At 46.9% G+C, this 25,989-nt stretch overlaps 2 protein-coding genes across 2 annotated transcripts in view; both read right to left on the minus strand.

Moving 5' to 3' along the window:
* Nucleotides 1-6,516: 6,516 nt before the first annotated feature.
* LOC122366539 lies at nt 6,517-7,708 on the minus strand. The gene is made up of 2 exons (XM_043338911.1): nt 7,547-7,708; nt 6,517-7,428 (listed from the first exon to the last, which is right to left on the minus strand). Exons 1-2 carry the CDS (start codon nt 7,675-7,677, stop codon nt 7,035-7,037), a joined length of 525 nt encoding a protein of 174 aa, XP_043194846.1. The 5' UTR covers nt 7,678-7,708; the 3' UTR covers nt 6,517-7,034.
* A 1,447-nt stretch (nt 7,709-9,155) lies between these two features.
* Nucleotides 9,156-25,989, minus strand: part of LOC122366529 — a 41,802-nt gene continuing 24,968 nt past the window's right edge. Inside the window, exons 12-18 of the mRNA XM_043338893.1 lie at nt 21,535-21,753; nt 21,104-21,276; nt 19,531-19,909; nt 14,746-14,970; nt 13,453-13,571; nt 13,130-13,236; nt 9,156-9,537 (exon numbers count right to left, since the gene is read on the minus strand). Coding sequence (XP_043194828.1) covers nt 9,156-9,537; nt 13,130-13,236; nt 13,453-13,571; nt 14,746-14,970; nt 19,531-19,909; nt 21,104-21,276; nt 21,535-21,753 — 1,604 coding nt within the window. The remainder of the gene's footprint in view (nt 9,538-13,129; nt 13,237-13,452; nt 13,572-14,745; nt 14,971-19,530; nt 19,910-21,103; nt 21,277-21,534; nt 21,754-25,989) is intronic.

Genomic DNA, 25,989 nt, shown 5'->3' on the forward strand with positions numbered 1-25,989 from the left:
TCTTTCTTGTTTTGCCTGGTGACGGGAGCCTCTTTGGAGGGGGACGGGGGCTAAGGTCTACCAGAGTAAGCGAAGTGTGATATCGCACATTATGTACCATCAGCATGTCGGTGTGATAATCACCCATCGCCATGGCGGAAGTCAACAGCTTGGACACCGATAACCGACAGAGTATGGACATTATTTCTGTTGTCCATAATTGGCCACTTTGGCATTATTTTTGTCTATTAACCCGCGCCCCAGTGGCGGTCTCGGCCAACTTCGCCCTAGTGAGGGGGGGGGGGTATATGTTACCACCCACCTCTAACTCAAAAACTAAGAGGGCTAGAAAGACGCGGCAAAAAGCAATCGATAGCTCTCAATACGTACGTTTGAAAGTATTTCGGTCATTTTTCACCTTAGAGCAATATTGGGGTCACCAGAGGTCATCAAAGGTCCAAATTTGCCAATTGTCATTATATTTTTCAGAAAACATGCCGCTATCTCAGGAACTATGGTAGCTAGAAAAACGCATGGAAAAGCAATCGATAGCTTTTAAACTCTTCTTTTGAAAAGGTCATTATCAATATTGTCCTCAGGTCAACGGTTTAGCCTCCAGAGGGCAAAAACTCCAAAAATAGCTGTTTTTACGAAAAGTGTTTTTCGGCAATAACTTTCGACTACAAAAAGCCACGACATTTGTATTGCCAGAATTGTGTTCCCCTCACCGAGACGCGTCGAATGAACTATAATTTGACCTTGAAAGGTCAACTTAAAAATTTGACCTCAGGTCAAGGTCATGACCTGACCGGAAAAGGTCATGTTGCATATCAGTCGATGCGTCTCAACAAGACAAACACAATGAGACCATCCCCAGCGTTCTATCTCTTTCCAATCGCGAGTTATTGGCAAAAAACTGTTTGTAGCCTCAAATGACCTCGGATGACCTTTCTAGAGGCTATCAGCAAAAATGACACCTTGGTCATCACGAGTGGACTAAATCATTGTCATTCTGAAATATTTGGACTGTTCCTATGCGTACACACGGATCTAGAGGCATTTTCATTTTTCTCCATTGACTTGTAATGGAAAGGTCATGCCACTGACCTGACCTTAGGTCACGGATATAAAAAATCCGAGATATACAAATTGTAGGCTCCCATAACAGCATGCAATCCACCAAGTTTAAAACCTTTCTGACAAACACTGCAGGTTGGACATGATTGCAAACTTTTTTTAAGGCTTGGTCAGTTAACTTGACCTGGTGACCTGACCTAACATGACCTGGGGTCAAAAATTTCACACATTGTCCAAAATTGATGTACCAAAAGCTACCCCAAGCGGCGCGGCTTTTTATTCACACGCGAAAAACGCGACAGGGTGGTAACATTTGCCCCCCTCCCCCCCCACTGGGGCGAAGGTTAAATGCAGCGAGGCGATGAAAAATGTGCCCAAAAGTCACAATGCTTTTATTCGCTAACCTCTGAATCGGCTGATGAATGCCAATTTCTTTAAAGTACCTAAATGCTTTGAAACAGTTAACGTAACCGACCTGACTGACCCTTGGGGATGTTGCGACTTTTTAGGACTGTGTGAAGGTTTACCTATGCCATCATTAGTTAAGTCAGTGACCTGACCCGACCTAAAAGAGGGGTTGATGGCAAAAGATCCGGCTCGAATCAAGGGTCGTGGGAAAATAAGCGACCAACTTTTCATTAGTCTCCGTTGCCTGCAACTATGTAATGCTCAAAACAACCCTCGTAATGTTTTTATTCATTATTTTGAAAGATGAGACTAAACTGGGTGACTTTTTCTGTTAAGAATTCCACTAAGCCAATATAATTCTAAATACAATTAGTAACTCTCCGTTTATACTGATTTTCAAAACTGTCGTTCTCGAACGTCGTCTTTTGTGCATTAGAGGTGTTGAAAAAATACACAGTTGAAAGAATACGATGCGCACGATTTATTGACAGCAAATCAAGCACTTTTACACATCACAGTGCACGAACAGCGATGATAACGCTTACGAACGACATGATCTACTTAGTGTCCGTAATGCTTCCACATACAAGAGCCAGGATGACGTGCAGAGCCGTAGTCTACGACTATGGAACAGTGAAGGCACTTGGGGACTAAGGCACTTGTTATTTGGTTGTTGGAAATTTGACCAATTAGAAAAGCTGTTAGAAAAGTAATTAGAAAAGCATTCATGCTGGTCAAAAATATATCGACATTAACTGTTTACATCTATCAAATGGATTAAAAGCTCTGCCATAGAAGAACCCTGGCAGAGTGATCACACGCTAATTTCATTCGCCGTTTTCCTTAAAAAATGGTCTGTATACCCAGTAATTTCCATTTCTGCATATTTCCTCAAAAGTCTGAACTATCTAATCAGAGGATTCCATCCAGTTTCTCCAGTTCTTAACCCGCGCCGGGACGGGGCTATCGAAAGAACGTCCAAAAGAAGGACAAAAACACTTCGGTCATTTTTGGGTCAGGTCAAAGGTCAGCTAACCATAGGTCACCAAAGGTAAAATGTTGACTATTTCAACATTTTGGAAACTGCCAACTTCTATCTCGGGAACCGATAGAGCTACAGCGCCGCGGAAAAGCGCATTCGATAGCCCTTTTACAGACCTTTCTGATAAATGTTCTCAGATTTGATCTTAGGGCAACGGTTTAGCCTCCAGAGGACAAAAACTAAAAATAGCCGTTTTTACGAAAAAATTTTCTCGGCAATAACTTTTGACTCAAAAGACCCACGACATTACTTTTGCCAGCATAGTGTTCCTCTCGTCGAGACGCGTCGAATGAACTATTTGACCTTGAAAGGTCAACTTGAAAATTTGACCTCCGATCAAGGTCATGACCTGACCGGAAAAGATCATGTTGCATATCAGTCGAGCTGCAACGTCGAGCCTAACACATCTAAGGCGTTTTCAGCGCTCTAGCACGCCTCTATCAGAAGTTATTAGCGAAAAACTTCGAGCGATTTTGTTCGTGACCTGAGATGACCTCGGGGACATAACGAGGGGTCACAGCTGCCATTTTCCGGTTCAGTGTGTCAATTTTACCTACATCTCGATGTTTGAGAGTGTCTAGAATAGCGTTCGTGCAAAACAGACGCTTTTCAATTTTCTCCCATTGACTTATAATGGAGAGGCCGCAAAATTGACCTGACCATAGATCACCGATGTCAAAATTCCGAGATATACATTTTATAGATAATGTTGCTCTAATCAATCGCTGAAAGTTTCAGGGCAATCGATGAGTCGGTGTAGCTATCACGAGCATTCTTAATTTTTTTCGAAGGTGAGGTCACTTGGCGTGACCTGGTGACCTGACCTAAGGCGACCTGGGTCTGACATTTTCACAACATGTGTGGAAAAGATGCACGAACAGGTGTGCCAAAAAACGGCGGCGCTCCGTGCCGCCGTTTTTGAGATATCTGCGAAAAGCCGGAGGGGTGTGTGTGTTCAAACACCCCCCCCCCCCCCCCCGGCCCGGCGCGGGTTAACATAGGTACCCACATTTTGTAATCCATACCTAAAGGCTATAACATAAAATACGTGGTTGCTGATTATCCGTGATTTATAACCCTCGCCGGACCTATTGGTTTTCTACATACGCGCCCGCCGAGGGGGGGGGGGGAGGGTACGACCTCCCCCTCGCCGTTTCGCCCTTGGTGGAGCTAGCTCGTCGCGGAAAAAAACGAGCATGTGCGCCGTTTCAAGACGCAGAGATTGATACCCGATTTCAAGGTCCTAGATCAACTGGTAACCTCTGAGGTCAGGTCAAGTGCCCCAAGGTGCGGTTCGGTTTTTGGTGAATAACTTCGCAAAAAAAACGGCCGCAGAGCCGCGATTTTGGCAGCATCGTTTTCGACTTGCTCAGGCGCGTCGAATGATGTACTTTTTGTTTGGGTGACGTCAACTTGTTGAGGTCAGCGCCCCAGGTCACGAAGCTGGTTGAATGAGGTCATATCGCATATCATTCGATTCGGCAGGTCTTCCTGAGTCCATTGCTGGCTTTCCCAACTCGCTAGCTCAATTTAATCGGGAGTTATTGACGAAAAACTAATATAACCTTAATGACGTCATAAATGACGTCACATAAGTTCAACATTGGAAAAGTACCGCATGAAATCTTGCAAAGAGTGCATGAAATCACGATTCTGTGTGTTTGAGATAGTTGGAGATCGTTCCCGGCGCCAGAATAGCAGTTTTCATTTTTCTCCATTGACTTGAAATGGTGAGGTCATGAAAATGGCCTGACCTCATATGACCTTAAGAGAAAATCCGAGATATACAAGTTGTGAAACTCTTAATTGATACTAGGTCCTGCAAGTTTCATTTCCCTGTGACATCTCCTCTGGCAGTGAGGGCGTTGCGAAGTTGCGACGTCTGCAGACCGTGCAGAGGTTCACTTATGACGTCATAGGTCAGTGACCTGACCTGACCTGAAAATGCAGTTGGTGTCAAAAGATCCGGCTTGAATCAAAGCTCAATTATGCCAAATTGCAGCTCTCTATCGCCGGCGTGTTCGGAAAAAAAACGCGAAAAAACCCTATGGGGGGGGGCGGCACCCCCCCCCCCTCGGCCGTCGAGGGATAATATACCGCGCACTCTCCTTTCAGTAACGCATCGAGTAATTGCAGATACGCCTGTAAATTGCGTGGATCCAGCCGTGAGCAACGGTTTTATCAATTATTAACACCACAAAAAAAACGCATGGTGACAAAAGCACATACAAATACACCTTTTTGCATTTGAATTCAACCATTCGCCAAAAATGTTTGAGGAGCCATTTCGACAATTGGCATTGAGCGCAACTATTCCGGCGTGGTGCGTTTCATTTCAGCCATTTAGGAAAACAGATTGAACACTGAAATGTCAAATAAACGATCTGCAAAACAGTTTTAACAGTTCGCCAGACTTCGGCATAGAGGGAGCCAGCTCGGCATATGACGAATAGTTTCGACCATTGACGATTTGTTTTGCACAATGTTGAACCATTCGTTCAATGTCGAGTTGTAGAGAAAGATCGCCGAATAGTTTTGCACAATGGTAATTCTTTGTGACCAACCGCCCATTTGTAACGCCACCTATATGGCGAATGTGTACAAATGTTTTGCCCGATGGTCAAAAGCTAACGCAAAAAGGTGTAGTACTTCAAGTGGCGGCAATAACGCGTGACCTCGCTACAGAGCAGGGACTAATCTTCTCGTGTCTCTTGATCCCGCGCCCCGTAGGGGGATGGGGGGGGGGGCGAAACGGCATCCTGTCCTTTTCCGCAGATATCTCCCAAACGGCTGCAGATATCGTCACCAAACTTTTAAGACCATTCCGGGCATCAATTTTACACATTGTGACCAAAAAAATTTCATAGGCTATGATAGGTTGGCCGTAAATGACGTCAGAATGACGTCATGTTCTGCCATATTCGACCCAAAAAGGTTTTGCGGGAAGAGCTGTCAGCCCTACAGCTTTGAAGATACAGAAAAATGTCTAAGACATGAAAGGTGTAGAATAAATAGGGCTACAAAACTGATACCTCATGGCTTTGAAATTCTGGGGTTTTGACCCCCTAAAATCGAATAAGGATTTTTTTTATAGCAGCAAAACAAATCCAAAATGTTGTTCGAAATAAAAAACGGATGTATATGATAACTCGTACCGTATTCTTATCTACATACTAAACTTGAGATCGATATCTCTTTTTTGGCCAAGTTATAGCAAAAAAAACTTCAAAATTGATGACGTCAAATTTTCAAACTCAGTTGTTAGCAATTCTAGACCATGTAGCGCTAAACAAACACCACCATTGGACTCCTTGTGACGAGCTGCATTGAATCGATATCCATTTAATGCAAAAATGTCAGCTTTGAAATTTGACCTAATTTGACCTGATCTTGACCTGACCTTCACCAGAATATAGCCTTAACTGGCCCTAAAGGTTGCCTGACTCACATAATCGCATTGGTCATGTAAAATGGACCATAAAACATGTATCACACGACCCTTTCGTATTGTGACCCTCAGTGACCTGACCTCTGTGACCTGACCTGGTATTAGTGACCTCGAATAGCAAAACATGTGTTTGACGGACAATTCCCCATCGATGATTTCCAATGGCATTCCTTTTTACTCGATTGTACAGTTTGTCTTAAAAGTACCGCGCAAAGTTACGATGGATCCATCAAGCCTGACCGAGGAAGGGCCTGCTATAATTTGAAAGTGACCGAACCAATTGACCTGGGGAATGCACGAGGATGTCAATTGCTTCGGTGACTCAAATTATAGTAGGTCCTTCCTCGGTCAGGCTTGATGGATCCACCGTCACTTTGCGCGGTACTTTTAAGACAGACTGTAGGTACAACACATTTCTTGAAATGCCTGTAAAAGGTGAAAATTCGACTTTTGACCTGACCTGTGACGTTATCGGTTGGGCCGAGGTCAATGAAATTTGGTCACAAGGTAGTAGTTCCCCGTTGGGACTATCCAACGTCATTTGAATTTTGAAAATCGGCCGGTAGCTTTCCGAGATCTTAGGTGGGGGCGTTTCGCCCCCCCCTACGGGTGGTAGGGTCCACCGATAGCCCTGCGGGGCGGGTTAAATTTGATATTTCGACACGTAAAATATACTTTTGGCCATCTAACCCGTGACTTCTTGGAGGGGGCTGGGGACGGTCAATTGGTGTTATCAAAAACAAAATTTTGGATTTTCCAGGATATTTACACCTTTTTGTCATTGACATTTTCTCTATTCTCAAAACGGTAGGCTCTTCCCGCAAAACTTGTTTATCGAAAATGGCGGAACAAGACGTCATTCTGACGTCATCTGCGGCCAACCTATCGTAGCCTATTTTTTGCCACAAAATTGTAAAATTGATGCCGGGGCGGAGGTCCTGATAGTTTGGTGACGATAACTGTAATACTGAGGAGATATCGACGGAAAAGGAGAGGGTCTGTTTTGGCCCCATACGCTGCGCTGGTTAAGAAGTCTATTCGTTGTGTTTCTGAATGTCCTACGATATGATTTCTGACTGATTATTCAGGTGTTGGCATGGATAGGATAATCTTTTTGTCGGCTTCGGCCGGGTCTGCGCCAAAGTGGAATGTCCTCTTGACAAACATGTTGTTACTCGTGCTCCCGGCCGGATGGACGGTGGTCAGTGTCAGGTTGGCTGGCGGGCGGCCGCCGGGCCGGGGCGCCGCCGCTGCTCCCTTTTGCGGCATCACCCGCTGCCTCCACGGCCGAGCGCCGGCGATGAAAGTGTCGGCGCACATCGCGCCCAGCGCCGCCGCCAGCAGCACTGTCGACACCGCCTCGCAGATGACGAGCGTGCGGTTGCCGAAGAAGGCCGCCGCGGCACCCAGCGCCCAGCATGCCGCCAGCAGCACCAGCAGCGCCGTGGTGGTGAAGCGCAGGCGTCCCAGCGCGCTGGAACGGAACACGTCCTGTTAGATGTGCAAACTCACATGAGCGCACTGCGTGCTGCGACACTGATCAGCGGGACTCGGAGCGGCTGTGGTGAGCCTGCTGCTCTGGCTAGTCTCACCTTTTGCGTTTCGCTTTGTCGGCGTGTTTCATTGCCAGTGGAACTTTGTCCGATGGAAGAGTGAGCGCCCGGAACGCCAGGAACAGTCCAGCAAGCCAGATAATGAGGAGGTGACACGCAACCACCCACATGATGGCGTTGTTTGGGTCCAAATCCAGCCAGCACCTGTAATAATGCGTTCTTAGCTACTTCAATGTTACAACTGGCGATACATTGTCATTGGGTAGCCTGCCAGCAGTCTCTAAAGTTATACGTCATGATACAGCTTGAATACGCTCACTCCTATTGATTGGAAGTTGGTAGTAACTAGTAGGTGCAATCTATCATCGCAACTGGCCTCGGAATGCAACGCAATTAGCCTCTGGTATATGATAGGAGGAGCACACCGCACCCTGATTTCATGTGTCTGTGCCGACGATGTTAACCTTCGCCCCAGGGGGGGGGGGGGGAGCATATGTTACCAACCTGTTGCGTTTTTTTTTGCGTGTGAAAAAAAAAACGCGGCGCGTAGCGCTGCGGCGCTTGCAGTAGCTTTCTGTACATCAATTTTGGACAATGTGTGAATTTTTTGACCCCAGGTCATGTCAGGTCAGGTCACCAGGTCAAGTTAACTGACTAAGCCTAAAAAAGTTTGCAATCATGTCCAGCCTGCAGTGTTTGTCAGAGAGGTTTTAAACTTGGTGGATTGCGTGATGTTATGGGCGCCTATAATTTGCATTTCTCGAATTTTTATACCCGTGACCTAAGGTCAGGACAGTGGCGTGACCTTACCATTATAAGTCAATGGAGAAAATGAAAATGCCTCTAGATCCGTGTGTACGCATAGGAACAGTCCAAATATTTCAGAATCACAATGATTTGGACCACCCGTGACGACCAGGGTGTGTTTTTTTGCTGATAGCCTCTAGAAAGGTCACCGAGGTCATTTGAGGCTACAAACAGCTTTTTGCCAATAACTCTCGATTTGAAAGAGATAGAAGGCTGGGGATGGCCTCATTGTGTTTGTCTTGTTGACACGCATCGACTGATATGCAACATGACCTTTTCCGGTGAGGTAATGACCTTGACCTGAGGTCAAATTTTCAAGTTGACCTTTCAAGGTCAAATTATAGTTAATTCGACGCGTCTTGGCAAGAGGAACACGATTCTGGCAATAGAAATGTCGTGGCTTGTCAAAAGTTATTGTCGAAAAAACACTTCTCTTAAAAACAGCTATTTTTTGATTTTTTGCCCTCTGGAGGCTAAACCGTTGACCTGAGGTCAATTTTGATATTGACCTTATCAAAAGAAGAGTTCAAAAGCTATCGAATGCTTTTCCATGCGTTTTTCTAGCTATCATAGTTCCTGGGATAAGGGCATGTTTTCTTAAAAATAGAGGTACCTAATGACAATTGGCAAATTTTGACCTTTGATGACCTCTGGTGACCCCAATATTGCTCTAAAATGAAAGATGACGGAAATACTTTCAAACGTACGCATTGAGTGCTATCTACTGCTTTTTACCGCGTCTTTCTAGCCCACTTAGTTTTTGAGTTAGAGGTGGGTGGTAACATATGCCTCCCCCTACTATGGCGAAGGTGGCTGAGACCGCCACTGGGACGCGGGTTGTTTAACCAGTCGCGCTGGGGTGGTATGGCGTCCGACTCACGTCTGGGGCGGCGTCCACGTATCCGCGAGAGTCGACGGCGGCGGCGATAAGCAGCATGACCACGGCCGTCTGCGGCCCGGCGGCCAGCAGCGGCACCGCCCAGGCGTGTCTGCCGGGGAAGCGGCCGGCCGCGCCGCCCAGCAGGCCGGGCAGCGCCAGCGCCAGCAGCAGGACGGCCGCCAGTGCCACCGAGAAGGCCAGGTGGGTGATGGCGGCGGCCGCGCGGCAGCCGGCCGTGCCGCCCGCCGACAGCGGGCCGCCGTGCGACAGCAGCACAAACAGATACCCGACCGACACCGTGATGGCCACCGTCACCTGGTAGATGCCCTCGGGAACGGGCACTCTGGAAAAAAATGGCAACTGGGTAGACGAATAGGCCGTTCACTGTTAGGGTAGAGTGGGGCAAAGTGGCCACCCTTACTTTCCAGCCTCAGTTATCAGTAGGTATATCTCTTTAGCTTACTGATTTTAATGACAACTAGTTAGCTGATTTGGTAGCTCATTACCTTGGCTTTCTTCGAATAACACATCAGAAACATGTGGCATGCACCTAGTTTTTTAGATATGCTATCCGAATTGAGAGGACTACAAATCGGGCATTTTGTCCTACCCATAGAGCATAACGCCCATACGAGTCGTGTTACGAGATGTACTAGGTATATTCCACACTTGTGTGCACACTTATCGCCGTTGATCAAATCATCGCGTCGGTACGAGAAAGTAGATATGCGTGTACTTAACCAGACACAATTCAAGGATCATTTCAAAACCGAAAAGCTCACTTTCAATCAAAGTTTCAATGTAAGTTCCAATCTAGGTTCTTCAATCTAGGTTCCTCAATCTAGGTTCCAATCAAGGACCCAACTAGGATCGTTTTCCCACCCAGTCTTTTCTTCGTTCTTTTTCAGTTTCACACATTCCGTCCAAGGCCATATAGGTATAGGCTCAAAACTCAGGCTCCAAAAATACAACGCTCGCGATTTGAAGCGTGACTAAAGGAAATCGGTCCTCCATTTTAGAATCCGCAATACCCTCCCCCGGGTGACCTGCAGCGCTCTCAGCTATTTGTTTCTGCACAGGTGAAGTCTCTGAACGGGGCACTGCAGGTCACAATCTACTGTGCGCAGAGCCGCCGCCCGTGCTCACCCGCCTCGGCCCGGATAAAGCGCCGTGAAGATCCCGGTTTTCCACAGCAGCCTGTTCCTGGACCGGTCGCCCTCGATGAGGACCAGATCGACGAAGTCGTTGAGAGAGAGCGTTTGTCTCCGCATGACCTCGCTCGATGTAATCCTGGATAGCGTCATCATATTTCTTCAGTCGCTTGTTTCTTTTGAGCGAGGCTTCGCAAGCTTCCAGCCGAGTGAGTGCATGACGTTCGTTAGTTGGTAGCTGTGTCTTCCCATCTTCCTTCCAGGGCCAGCGAGTCTCATATCGCCCATCTGGGAGGCGACTGCACGTAGGTACCGTAGAAATGTTGCATGATATCATCTTCTTTTTTGCAAGCTTTATCCGCTCATGTGGCACTAATTCCGATGCCCTCCAAGCTCCATAGGGCCTCAAGCTGGCTTCTCGCTTCCGTTTGCCGGGCTTATATGAAGTTCGAAATGACTAGAGCTGAGCCTCCGACTCCGGCTCTGGCTTTATTTCCATAATCGACTCCGACTATAAGTTAAGTATAAGGTGAGGTAATTATAAGGTAGGTTAAGTAAGTGTAAGTAAGTATATAATGTTAGTATATAGTTACCCAGTACCCACCCCGTGGGGTAAGACGCCCTTTTGCAAGACTTTTTAACACGCGCACCGACGGGGGGCGGATATCCGTCCCCCTCCTGAGGTTTTTTGCCGCGGCGCGTAGCGCCGCGAAATTTGGTACGACTATTCTCTCATCAATTTTACACATAGTGTGCAAGTTTGAACCTCCTAACGTTTTAGGTCAGGTCACCAGGTCACTTTGAATGACCCAACCTCAAGTCACTTTTTCGCAACTTTGTCACCGTGCCAGAGCTACAGTAGATGTCGGAGGCCTTTGAAAGTCGCAGGATGTATAAGGTCATTATTAGCTACAATTTGTATATCTCAGAATTTTGATGTCGGTGACCTAAGGTCAGGTCAATTTCGCGACCTCCACATTATACCTAAGTCAATGGGGAAAAAATCAACTCCCTGTTTTTACCACTAAAACGGGTCGGAATGGCCCCATTTACCATACATGACTTCATATACGATCAACCTTCACTACCTTGAGGTCTGTTTTGCTGTTGGGCAGCTGTAAGGTCATGTGACGTCATCAAAGGTCACCAGCGGTTTTTTGCCAATAACTCCGTACAGGTACAAGATACAGCCGCTAGGATGGTCTCATTATGTTCAGCTCGTCAAGACGCATGGAATGATATATATATATATGAATACTTCGAGGTCATGTGACCTGAGGTCAACCTTTCACCTTGATCTTTCGAGGTCAACATATATATCATTCGATGCGGATTGACGAGAGGATTACGATGGTGCCCTTAGTTTGTTCCTATCTTGACTAGTTCGAAAGTTATTCGAGAAAAACTCTCCCCATATCTGGCGCCGCCATTTTGACTTTTTTGACCCCTGTGACGTCATCTTTGACCTGACCTGAAAATGACCTTAGTAAAAATTGTAGACCTTGTCCGTGCATATCCGATGCCGTTTACCGCTTGTCGCTATCTTGCTTTGTTCTCGAGATCTCAGGGGGAGGGGGGCGGTCATCCGCCCCCCCGTCGGTACGAAGTTGGCGCAGACCCCCGTCGGTGCGCGGGTTAAAACATCTGTCTCGCTCACTACATAGTGATAATGCACAATTTCCAGCTCGCAAAGAAAGAGAAATAGTTGGTCTATTCTAATGCACACACATTTCCATGGTGGATGCGATTATGCGGCGAGTGTATGCATTTTCCCTTAAAGGAACTATCCCACCTTCTAAAATGTTGTTAAAACCAGTTAAATTGTGCCCGACTTTATAGATTGGATGACCAGAAACACGGTTCTGGCATTTATTTTTCATTAAACATCTTAGGCTTCCCATATTCCAAACACAAACTTTCAAATATGTGACGTCACAGCCCAAAATTACCTCCTTCCCCAGGCCACATTACTGTCATAAAGCTGATTCTTTTTACTCTGTAGGCACCACAACAAAGTTCAGACCAAGTTTTAAGCGATTTTTCAACGAACAAACCCATTTAAATCAGAATGACTAAACGAGGTGACGTCACACTAACGGTCGCTCCATGTTGAAGATAGGGCCTTGTACAAGGCCCATTTTCAAATGAAGGGAACGAATTTCTTCAACACCAAGAGGCCGCGGGGGTTGCAACCTAGATAGTGGTTTCTGAACCTCGCCGCAAACTTGGCTATCTCAACTCAAACCCCATGTTAAAGGTGGGATAGTCCCTTTAAGGGGAGCGTCGTACCCCGCTCTCCCCTACTTTTGTTATTTTTTTTCGGGGCCCTCGCTGTTCCTACGGCGTCATTTCGAGGCAATCATGTGGTATTTAAAAAGCGCGGCATTTACGGCAGATGTTGCGCGCAAATAGCATATATACCTACTATCACTGCTTCACAAAGATGTTTGTAGGTATAAGGTTTTAAAATCGCTAGATCTGCGCTAACATCAAAAATTCAGAGGGGACATTCAAATGCATTGGCCCATCTGAATCCAATGTGCTGCAACTTTGAACTTAAATATTTCCGCATTGAAGCCTTTCTCGACATTGTGAGTGCTCAAACCAGTAACTAGTAAGTGCGAGCCAGGGACCCCAATTTTGCTATCTCAACTCAAAACTAATGTTAAGGTGGGATGGTCACTTTAATCGCGAGGGATTGGGTATTCCAAGCCCATTGCGACACCTTACAGTGTTCTGTCGTAAGTGCCAGGTGATGCTGAAGTGGTCTCGTAATGCACTAACCTGGCCAGCAGCAGGATAATGGCGACCAGCAGGCCGGTCACCATCACTATGACGTAGCTGAGCGCCAAACACATGCGCGGTCCATCGTCCACCGGGAACATTGATGGCTGCAGGAGCATGCACAGACGAATCATAAATCGTATTAATGTATCATATAGGTATGTCTCCATTGTTACTTATGCATTCATGTGGGCTAGGCACTGGATGGGACCCACGCGTCTCAGGCCTAGCGGAAAGGATCAGTGACACACATCGCCAGGGAGGATCAGTGACACACAGGATCAGTGACACGTGTCGCTAGGGAAGAGCACCAGCGTTCTCACCTGACGCGGAGGATCCAAAGCGCGAATGATGATAGGTCCCACCATGGTCTGTTTTCCAGCCGAGTCACGAACTATCGTCACCTCGTACAGGGCGTTCTCGTCCAGCTCTTCCAGCACCACTGTCGTGCCAAGGGATACGCATTACACATGATCGCATTTCACACGGAGGTTTGTACTTAGGTTATAGGTACAGGGCTCGCGGGTTTTAGCGGTAGGTTTTGCACCTAGAAAATTTAGTGTACTTCAGGCTATATCTTCGTCGTCTTAAGCTTTTAACCCGGCGGCCGCTGGGCCTCCGCGCCACCCGCCGGCCGCTGGGGGGCATATAGTTGCCCCCCTTTACTTCTGCGACGATATCGTCGCAACGCGAAGAGATAGAGAAGCGAAACTTTGCACACATCTTCCTGAATACCTAGTTGAGGTTGTGTCCAAATTTGGTGTCGATCCCATTTGAAATGACGTCACAGTGACGTCATAAGTGAAATTATAGATTTGCGACTCTTATATTCCTCACGATACATCAGATATATGGGACCGAATATAAAGGGTCGATTATTGGCAGAAACTAGATGGAAGTGTAGTTAGATATTTTAGGATGACAGCAGGTGCTGTCTAGTTCATTTACAGTTGAGTTTCATACTCAGCGTCATCAGAAACGGTCCTATCGGAAAACGACAAAACTTTATGACGTCACTGTGACGTCATCTTAGGTGCTACAACCAAACTTTCCTCAAACATTGCCTAGGTATTCATTTGAAGCTATGCCAAGTTTCACGTTCGTAGCTCATCAGGTTTCGGAGATATTTCACAAAACGTAAAGGGGGGGGGGGCAACTTTATGCCCCCCCAGCGGCTCGTGGGTTAAGTGTTGAAGATGCGATCGACTTGTTGGGTAACAAGCCGGCCATGATCGTGTAAAATGGCTTCATCGTAGATCGATTAGTTTCTGAGATATAACCGGAAATGTAAAAGTGCAAAACCTACCGCTTAATCTCGCGAGACCTGTACATACATGCATTACATCCATCCGGGTATTCAGCACTGAAAGGGCTGAACAGTGTAGGACATATACCTATAGGTAGTATGTCTACGCGCTAACAATGGGGGTGCAGAGACCACACCAACCAGCTGTTCTTATCCCAAGAAAACAGCTGGAGAACTAAACCCCAGCAAAATTATGTTTGAGGCATTTAGCAGCTAGTTGACATCAGCTGATATCTTTGACGTGCTAAATCGTAAGTCGGACCCATAGCGCGCTGGAGGCAGCCGTGGATGGTCCCTCTGCAAGTCATACCTGGTGGTGACTTGTAGGTGTCGCTGGTGGCGGCGCGTTTGATGCGAACGTCGTGGCCGGTCCTGGCGGCGCCTGTCTCGGCGCCGCCGGGGGTAGGCGGCGGGCGCTTGTACACGGTCACCAGGTAGGAGGCCGACCACGCCTCCGGCACAATCCAGTCGATGCGGATGCGAGAGCTGCTCGGCTCGATGCGGAGGTCACTCTCCCGGAACTCTGGCAACGTTACTGCCGGGAGCAGAGGACTACTGTCAACAAGCATCCGGCATCCGACTCACGAGTTAATTGATAGATGGTCATGGGCCACCTCTACATTGTCCAACTACCGAAGTCTACATGGTCAAACTACCTAGAACTTGTGATCTTACACCCGGATATGATGTTCTTTTTAACCCGGCAGTCGCTGGGGTATTTCACTCGCCACTCGCCGCCACTCGCCGTTTGCTGGGGGGAGGGTGGCGTTAAACGCCTCCAGCCGATAACTGAAGAACCAATAGGCCCAGCGAAATGCACGAAGCGGCAAACGAAAGAACGCGACGAGACGCTTCAGGTGAGTACTTGAAAGTAGTTGGATTTCGAGGTCACAGGTCGGGTCAAAGTCAGGTCAAACACCTGAAATCGGGTTTTCAATAGCATGGACTTCAGCACCTCGTAATGAGTGCCTATCGTCATAAACTCTGTCAAAACTGTACACAGTCCTTCATAAAAGGCCTAGAAGAGTGTCAGATCCATGTAGGGGTCAATGAAACATAGGCCAGGGACAAGGTCAGGTCAATCAGGTAAGCACATATCCCCGAAATGAGAACTGTTATTCGCAGTCTATTTACACATGTTTTATGGGTAATTTTGGGCGTACAACACGATGTTGACATTCATTTTATCATATGATTACGTGTTTGGTAAAAAAAGTGAAGTTAATAATGCATGCATTATGGTCGTGAAGTACCTAAATACAAAAAAATGCCAAGATTTAGTTCGAGATTTTGGAAAATGTGGAACGATAATCGAAAATCCAAGATTGCTATTTGATTGTTCATGGTATTGGCAGTCTAGCGGTAGGGGGGAGTGGGGAAAGATGCCCAGGGTTTTGCTATGTCATATATTATTCGAGAATTACGATCGGAAATAAAAAACTTGGAGTTTCAACGGAAGCCGACATCATTTTTCTTAAAAAATATCACACTTTCGTGCCTGAAATATGAAAACTTATTTGCTATTAAGCATTTTCCTGAAGAAGTGAAAGGGGGCATCTTACCCCACAGGGTGGGAAAGACGCCCCCTGGGGTTGGGGAAGATGCCCCCTGCACTATAAGTGACATAAATGGGCACGTGAATCGCCTGAACGAATCAGTAGTCCCTTCGAGCCTGCAGTAGACACCAAACGTCATCGTAAGGGCCCTCAAAAGTAGTCGTAAGGGCTTCAGAGGTCATCGTTAGGGCTATCATAGTCCAGCGCGGCCACACAAACCTCCGTGGTGGCGTTCGGAGACCACTGTGGGGCCCTTATAGGTCTTCATGATGCTTGAGGGCCCTCGAGCCCATCGTGGGGACCTCAGATGCCAGCGCGGCCCGTGGAGCCAACGTGGGAGCCCTCAAAGGATGTCGTGAGGGGCCCTGGAGCCAATAATGGGACCCACAGAGGCCGTCGTGAGGGTTCTCAGAGTCAGATGCCGCCCAAAAAGTCGCTGTGTGGGCCGAGAGACCGGCATGGGGAGCACTCGACCGTACTGAACTCTCAATAGTCCCAGATCGGCTTTTGTCTCTCATCACAAGTATGTAATAAATTATTTGACGGGCTGCTTGAAGGACAGCCTACGGATTTAGGGGGCGTCTTTCCCCATCAGGGCAGGGGGCATCTTACCCCAAGGCACCGAATTAACGTTTTATCAGTACAATTTGTTAGCCCTAAAACTACACCCTGAAACAAACTGGCTGGGACACAGTACACGCATGCTAATGTATCACGACTATAGCAAGGGACGCAAAAATTGTCTACCTTCTTTGATATTTACAATGTTTTGACACCAAAATATTTTTTGAAAGCAGCAAATAAAAAACATGCAATCACCAGCCAGCCGTTGCCCAACTGAGCTTCGCAAATTTTTGTGCAGTTAACAAGGCAGGCTTCCGCTTTACGCTAAGAACATTAATTTCCAGGTTTGATTCTTTGTTTCGCCGCTAGAGGGGGTGGGGCGTCTTTCCCACCCTGGGCATCTTACCCCACTCTCCCCTACAGCTTTTACAGCATATCTGTATGTGTATCCTGTGGTTTTAGATGCTTTTTTGAACAAAGTGCCGTTTTCGGTCGAAAACTCAGAAATTATGACGTCACTAAAACCTCAATATCTTTTTTTTAAATTTCGTCACAATCAACTGCAATCAATTACCTACAGGTACCCAAAATTAGCCCGCACCCCGTAGGGCTATCGGCGGACCCTACCAACCGTAGGGGGGGCAGTTTCAGCCCCCTAAGATCTCGGAAAGTTACCGGCCGATTTTCAAAATTCAAACGGCGTTGGATAGCCCATACAGGGAACTACCTTGTGACCTAATTTCATTGACCTCAGCCTAACCGATGACGTTACATGTCAGGTCAAAAGTCGAGTTTTCACCGTTTACAGGCGTTTCCAGAAATGTGTTGTAAAATCGAGTAAAAAGGAATAGGGGAGACCCGGAAGGTATGGGCCAGTTTTGTGAAAAGGCAATTTTCTTCCAGTGGGCAGGGGCTAGACCCGGTTTTTCACTCTGTGTACGTGACATTGCATTTCGCCTGCAAAGTGTGCCTGATATTAGGCATCTGGGACCAACTATTTTGTCTCGAGATAACTTTCAATAAATCATGCACTTTTTCGATCCATCAAAATACACCGGGAGGTATGGGCCACGGTCCGGGAGGTATGAGCCGGTGCCATGTTACATATTCTTCTCTCGACAATGAGAACAATACTCGTAGCTGGTATCTACCTTGATATCTCTTAGAGTTCAGGAACTGCATAAGCGGCCAACAGCTTACTTCATGGAGGTCACTACTGCACATATGTATTTTGGTAAATTCAATCATGCTCTACGAAATAAGATAAATAATACTTTTTTCTGTTCAAATGAACTTTGTAGTTACATTTTTGACCTTGCGCGACAAAAATTGAACTTATTGAAGAGGACATTTAATGAAAAAAGCACCATTTCATTGATTTAGGATCAACGGGGGTCGGTGGCCCGAACGTCCCGAATAGCACGCCAGAATGTGTAGCATCTTAGCTCATAATCTTGCAAAAAAGCTTCAAATTTTCTACCCAGTCTTAATTTGCATGCTTTAAACTTGATGTTAGCGATGGTCTGACATAATTAAACGAGCCTGGCTCAAATTTATCACGAATTTTCTGTATCTACCGTAATTTACTCGAAGAGGGCAAAAACACTTTCTTATCGCTCATTGCCAAAGAAGACCGAGGAAGATTATGGAAATCACGTGGGTTGTATAACGGAATGGCTGCTACCAGTTTACGCGGCCAAATGTGTAAAAATATGCAACACTTCTTCAAAACTGTGATGGCCCATACCTCCAGAGGGCCATGCCTCCCTAGTCTCCCCTACCATTGCAAATCATCGATGAGGAATTGTCAGTCAAACATATCTTTTGCTATTTGAGGTCACTGATACCAGGTCAGGTCACAGAGGTCAGGTCACTGAGGGTCACAATATGAAGTGTCGTGTGGTGGTACGGGGACCCGCAGTTGCTACTGTACACGAACCCCAACTCTAGCCGTCTGTCCTGCCCAGTAACAACCGATAACATTGATATCGACTGCCAGTCCTGACAGCTTATCGTTGTTCCCTGTGAGGGTGCTGGGACAATTTACTCAGGGTCGCTGTACAGTAGCAACTGCGGGTCCCCGTACATGTTTTATTGTTCATTTTACATGAAAAATGCGATTGTGTGGGTTAGGCGACCTTTGGGGCCAGTTAAGGTTACGTTCTGGTGAAGGTCAGGTCAAGGTCAGAAGTTAATATTTTTACCTAACATGGGTAGGTATCAATTCGATGCAGCTTGTCACGGGGAGTCTAATGGTGGTCTTTGTTTGTGCTAGGTGGTCTATAATTTCTAAAAATTGAGTTTGAAAATTCGACGTCATCAGTTTTGAACAGCTTTTTCACTATAACTTGGCCAAAAAAGAGATACCGATCTGAATTTCGGTATGTAAACAGAACACGGTATTGACTATGATATAGGTATACCGTCTTTTTGAAATTCGAAAAAAAACTTTTTAGATTTTTTGGCTATTATATCTAAAAAATGACTTTTATTTAAGTGAGTCAAAATCCAAAAATTTCAAAAACCGGATATAGCAGTGTTGTAGTACTGTTTATTCCACACCTTTTATGTCAAGAATATTTTCCTGTATCTTTAATGCTGTAGGGCTGACAACTCTTCCCGCGAAACCTTTTTTGGGTCGAAAATGGCAGAACATGACGTAATTCTGACGTCACTTGCGGCCAACCTATTATGGCCTCTAGAAACCTTTTTGGTCACAATATGTAAAATTCATGCTCGGAGGAGTCTTGAAAGTTTGGTGACGATATCTGCTGCCGTTTGGGAGATATCTACGGAAAAGGACTTCTCGCCCCCTCCCCCCGTACGGGGCGCGGGTTAAGCGTGCCTGCGGCGCGCCATTTTTATGCTATAGCGCGGCGAAAAAAGTGGGGGCGCTTAACGCCCCCCTCTAGCAACTCGCAGGTTAAGTATCAGATATAAAATACTGCATAAGCTACATAGATCTCTCAACTTGCCTGTTATGTTGGTGCTGCACATGGCCTGCATTTCTTGATCGCAGCTGCTCGTGGAGGCCTGGATGCCGCTGCGGTCCTGCTGCACATACGTGCATGGCTTTAGGACTGTCGGCTCGGAAAACTCCACGTCGGACTCTGCAGCGGCGTCCATTTCGGTAAAGTTCTCTTCGGCTGTGTTCACCGCCAGATCCTCAGAAAGCAGCTCGGCCAGTGGGTCCGAGGTCGGCTCAGGGGGCGGCTCCTTGAAGCCGGGTAGCAGCTCAACATCTCCGGGCTCTGAGCGTCGGGTCAAGTCACGGCGGCGACGTCGCTTCTCCCGTTGGACGACCCAGAAGCTCTTGTTCAGCACGAGAGAGATGTTTTTGACCAGCTGGTACTCCTGCAAAAAACAATATTCAAACTAAAGCGGAATGACGGGCGCAGTTCGCATGGCATAGTGCCTCCGTAATTGCAACCGCAAAACCAGGGATGCGGAGCCGTGGAAATTTTAGACGGCTCCGGCTCCGGCTCCGGCTCCGGGTGAAATGTCATGGCGGCTCCGGCTCTGGCTCCGGCTCAGAGTACAATGGCTCGGCTCCGGCGGCTCCGGCTCCGGCTCCTACTCAGTACGTCCCCTATGCGATCAGTTAATTAAATACGGGTGGAAGAAATAAGGCGATGGGATTGTTACACGTTGCTTCTGTATTTGCATACAGGGTGACACAAAAAAAAAAAACGGTCATCACCAAATTTCGAATAACTTCGGAAGTTTTATTCAGATCAGCACCAAACTTCCGTCACTTAAGGTCACACCTATGTAGCATACATCCACCAAGTTTCAAGTCTTCACTACGAATACGTTTAGTACAGTGTGTGTTTTACTGACGCTCCACAATGTGCTCCAGGTGAGCGCCACGGCGCTGCAGGGCGTAGGCACACTTGCATCCGGCGGGCAAAGTTGTCGATAACCCGATGGCTGTGCACTTTACAGAGTGCAATGGCCTCTGGAGACACTGCTCAGGGGTGTGCTACCCCTGAAACGTTATTCTTATCGGGTTATCGGCAACTTTGCCCGCCGGATGCAGGTGTGCCTACGCCCTGCAGCGCCGGGGCGCTCACCCGGAGCACATTGTGGAGCGTCCGTAAAACACACACTGTACTAAAAGTATTCGTAGTGAAGACTTGAAACTTGGTGGATGTCTGCTACATAGGTGTGACCTAAAGTGGCCGAAGTTTGGTGATGATCTGAATAAAGCTTCCGAAGTTATTCGAATTTTGGTGATGACCGCTTTTTTTGTGTCACCCTGTATAACAAGGCTATTTTGAATGCCACATTGTTTTACGCCTTGTACTGTCAAACCGAACTAGGTAAATATTTTTTCCCTCTGAAAAAAAGAAGCCGGAGTCGCCCCGTTTTTTGACGGCTCCGGCTCCGGCTCCGGCTCCGGGCTATATGTATTGTTTCACGGCTCCGCCTCCGGCTCCGGGCAAAATATGCCGGCTCCGGCGGCTTCGGCTCCAGCTCCGCATCCCTGCGCAAAACACGTTGTTGCAAGACATACATGCATACATACCTACATGCTCATATGCTCACCTCTCTGGTGGCGATGGGGGCCACCCACGGGCGAGCCCTCAGGCTGGCGCTGGCCGGTCGGGCGTCGCCGCTGGTGTCGCACGTGGACAGAGCCTCTGAGTATGTCGCCGCCTCCTGGGACGGCCAGAAACAGAGGGCGCCCAGCTGATACTCGCCGGACATACAGGTGGGCCCTGTACAGCATGCAGGGCGTCCGTTACAGTCAGCCATGGCAATCACCGGAGCGGTGGCGCCTAAACACATTGACATGATGAATAAATGATCCCTCACACCACAGGTAAGGAATGACCACAGGTACTATTCGTAGTCCTCGTTATGACTTTAGACGCCCAATAACAGTACCCCGAGGCCAGACGTCGCTAAGGTGTACGGCGTGGTTAATAGAGGTGATCTGAGCATTGTTGGGTCGTGCGTCGCCGTGGCCTACTGACCGGCGCTGAATGCCACGTAGTCGGTGGTGTCGTTGGAGTCGGCGTCGAACAGCGCCAGCAGGTAGCGGGCGCCCAACTCCAGGCCCGACCAGCGGATGTTGTCGGACGGCTGGCGCCGCGCTCGGTCCGTGCTCAGCCTACTCAGCGACTCGGCAGTGGCCGCCCCGACAGCGCTCGCCGCGCCGTCAGCTTCCAGATCCGCAGCCCGCTGGGCGGCGGCTGGCCGCCACAGTTAGGTCAACAACGCAGAATACCCAACAATTACCGGGGTTACATGAACGATCCGTTCCAAATACGTACTACGGTAATGCGCATCAGCTCCCAAAAACGTATCTACGGCACCGGTTACATGAGACTAATTCGTTTTATCTACGTCAAACGGATCTTGTTTGGCTCACTCCTCGACGGCCGGTTATTCGCATCACAAACGGAATAGGATTGGCGTACAGTCATGGCGCAGTTGCGGCATTTACCGGGACGACTGAACGAAATTTTCAATATTCATATCATTTGATAGGCTCAAAAACATTTAAAATTAACATGAAATCAAAAAATGAAAACAAAGTTTCCTTGTTTTAAATCACTGGGCACTGATTCACCATGCAGCGACAGCAGGGTGGTCAGAAAAAATTATCCATCAAAATATTTCATTCATTTTATTTTTGATCTTTATCAAATTCACCTTCAAAGACTAAACCAAAATACCAACATTTTTTTTGTGCTATTTTCTACGAGGCAGCAAAAAAAAAATGCTTAGTATTTTGCATTTTGACGCTTCCATTCAGCAAAGAATAGTTCTTGTGAAATACGGCCCGAATCGTGTGCCTCGGTTACATGAGCGATCCGTTCCAAATACGTACTACGCTAATTCGCATCAGCTCCCCGAGAACGCATTCAGTGCACCGACTACATGAGCAAATTCGTATCAGTGACGTCAAACGGATCTAGTTTGGCTCTCGGCCTGACGGAAGGTAATGCGCACTACAAACGGAATAGCATACAAATGTGGCGCATTTCCGTAGCAATAGAGGTGACTGAATTAAAAATTTATTATCTTATGTCTTTTTTGCATTTAATCTGCTCAGATCATTCTCAATTAACTTAACAAAAAAAAAGTTGAACATAAAGTTGTCTTGCTTTGACTCATTGGGCACTTGCCTCTCTTGATTCGTCTGTAGTGCTGTCAGAATTTTTTTTTCAACTGAAAGTACTTAGATATTTACTTTTTGGTTTTCTCTATATTTATTTTTGAAAACTTGACAAAATACCGACATAATTTTTTAATTATTATTTCAAAAGAAGAAAATGAAAGAAGTACCTATAATTTTGCATTTTAATGTTTCTTTTTGGGAAGAAATAGTTCCTGTAATACGTATCTTGGTCCTATTCGCTTCTAAACCTCCTTTCTCAGCGGATTTTGTTCGGACCGCCGATTCGTACTAGCAGGTGGCTACATGAGTCGGTAATGCGTTCCTAATTCGAATAAACGGCTAAATACGTATTTACTGTGCTCATGTAACCCCGGTAAATGTAGGAAACACTGAGCCAAAATATATCATGGTTTCTAACCTGGGTACGGGCGTCGTCCCACGGGTTGTGTCGGCCTCGCACGACGCCATTGCTACATTATATGTATGGAAACTCTTGCGGAGGGGAGAGGATACGGATTTTTTGCTCCCGTCCGAGCGAGCAACGTTATAGCCGGTCCCCGTTTCCCGGCTACTTCGGCGGCCGCTAACGTTGCCGTGTCCGTTCGGTACGTTACTGTCCAGTGTCCACCGGCGGACATAGCAACACTAGCGCCAGCCCGCAAGCATATAGCGGCCGGTGTCGGAACTAACGGGCCCCGTGGCCCGTTAGTTCCGCTAGTAACGGGCCCCGTCTATACACTGACGGCGAAGGCTCCGCAGACAACAGAGTGTATTTCATATAATCTAATATAGGCGGCGGAACGGGGGGGGGGGCGCACCGGGGTACCATGCCCCCTTGATTTTGGCATTTTAACATTAGCCCTATGGGCGTTGCATGGAAACAATGGGACCAAAAGTCGGCAGTGCCCCCCCCCTAATTGAAGGTGTTCCGCCGCTACTGTAATCTAACCAAGAACGAATGCCAAATATTAAGATGCCCCAACGGAATTTTATTCTTTGAACAATTCTGAATCGATTGGTACCACACTCTTTCTATCATAATGTTGCAGCTCGTCGGACTCGGGATTTCTACACTCCCCCGCGCGAATGTTCGCCATGTAGGTAGGCACCCACTAGGCAATGCATATCCATGTGCCAGAGTTGGGGTATGCTGCACGTGCGCACGTGCAGGGCCCATGGGTCGTTTCCAGGTCTCGAGAACGGCTGGACCGATGGCGTCCAAATTTGGTACACGGTTAGGGAGCAGTTAGTAGAGTGCCGTGCACAAGTCCCATTCTGCACGTGCGCACGTGCAGGTTGCCGCTTCCAGATCTCGAGAACGGCTGGGCCGATTGTGCTCAAATTCGGCACATCGCTAGAGACGGGTGCCATGCACAAGTAAGTTGGAGATACCCCCTGGAAATTTCGGACGTGCAAGGCTCGCTTCCATGACAAAATATCGAAACGCAAAATATCGAAGCGCAAAATATCGAACGCAAATTATCGAAAGCAAAATATCGAAGTCGCAAATTATCGAAATTGCAAAATATCGAAATCGCAAAATATCGAATTGCAAAATATCGAAATCGCAAAATATCGATTTCGCAAAATATCGAATCGCAAAATATCGAATTGCAAAATATCGAAATCGCAAAATATCGAATAGCATAATATCGAAAGCAAAATATCGAAACGCAAACTATCGAAACGCAAAATATCGAAACGCAAAACATCGAAAGACAAAATATCGAAAGACAAAATATTGAAAGACAAAACATCGAAAGACAAAATATCGAAAGACAAAATATTGAAAGACAAAATATCGAAAGACAAAATATCGAAAGGCAAAATATCGAACGCAGAATATCGAAAAGACAAAATATCGAACGCAAAATATCGAAAAGGCAAAATATCGAACGCAAAATATCGAAAAGGCAAAATATCGAACGCAAAATATCGAAAAGACAAAATAACGAACGCAAAGTGTCGAAAAGGTAAAATATCGACTTGAAATGGCCCTCTGCGGACTCCTTAGAGCTCTGTCGAACTCATCGGGCCCTCCGTTATCTGTAGGCCTCAAAGAGCAATCAGCGGGTCCATGACAGACTTGGAAAACTCTGATATTGTTTTGTACCTAGATCTCAGCAGTGGCGGCGGAAGGTAATTTCGGATGGGGGTGCAAAGTTTTCTCAAGGGGCCTCTCTGGAAGTTTCGCCCCCCCGATATGTGTTAGAGTGATTATCATTGCTTTATGAAAAACGAAGATTTTGGAAAACTATCCCCAAACACACAAGTTCTGCAAAATATTTGAAATTACAGTGTACCTAACTCAAATAAAGCATAACGAAGCAAATGCAGATAGTTTTTATCATCTAATCTTGTTTTAGTCTCGCCACCACCCTCAGCATCTCAACCCACTTTTCTGGATCCGCAGTGGACCATTAAGGGCCCTACGAGACCGTTCTTAGAAGACCGTGTTTAAAGGGACTATCCCACCTTCTAAAATGCTGTTAAAACCAATTAAATTGTGCCCGACTTTATAGATTGGATGACCAGGAACATGGTTCTTGCATTTATTTTTCATTAAACATCTTAGGCTTCCCATATGCCAAACACAAACTTTCAAATATGTGAAGTCACAGCCCAAAACTACCTCCTTCCCCAGGCCACATTACTGTCATAAAGCTGATTCTTTTTACTCTGTAGGCGCCACAACAAAGTTCAGACCAAGTTTTAAGCGATTTTTCAACGAACAAACCCATTTAAATCAGAATGACTAAACGAGGTGACGTCACACTAACGGTCGCTCCATGTTGAAGATAGGGCCTTGCACAAGGCCCATTTTCAAATGAAGGGAACGAATTTCTTCAACACCAAGAGGCCGCGGGGGTTGCAACCTAGATAGATAGTGGTTTCTGAACCTCGCCGCAAACTTGGCTATCTCAACTCAAACCCCATGTTAAAGGTGAGATAGTCCCTTTAAAAACCCCTTGGAAACCGACCCCTTAGAGGCTCCTCCAGAGACCTACATGACTCCCCAGACCGAATGAGCCATCCGACCAGGGTCGGTCCCTCAGAAGTTGCTGAAGAGTTTCAGGAAGCAGTATACTCGTAGGCTCGAAAGGCTTTTGATGGCTCTCAGAGACTGGCATCGGACCCAAAAAAGCCTGTATGGTGACCCTCCAAAGCCTGGATGGCCACCAGGAGCCGATGATTAGCCTAAAGAGCCAGTATGGAGGACTGAATAGAGGAAAGGACTAGGAGTCTCAGTGGGGCCTTCAGGAGCAAGCGTTTGGGCCCCAAAAGTATGTGTGGGGTCTTAGAG

This window comes from Amphibalanus amphitrite, unplaced genomic scaffold (genome assembly GCF_019059575.1).
Source record: "Amphibalanus amphitrite isolate SeventyFive unplaced genomic scaffold, NRLGWU_Aamphi_draft 000814F_arrow, whole genome shotgun sequence".
Taxonomy (NCBI): domain Eukaryota; kingdom Metazoa; phylum Arthropoda; class Thecostraca; order Balanomorpha; family Balanidae; genus Amphibalanus; species Amphibalanus amphitrite.

Bases quoted from the DNA above. Each gene is read 5' to 3' on its own strand.
- LOC122366539 (XM_043338911.1), bottom strand. From the start codon at position 7,677: ATGTGGGTGGTTGCGTGTCACCTCCTCATTATCTGGCTTGCTGGACTG. The intron at 7,429-7,546 runs GTGAGACTAGCC...GTTCCGTTCCAG, and splicing joins GACAAAGCGAAACGCAAAAG to CGCGCTGGGACGCCTGCGCT.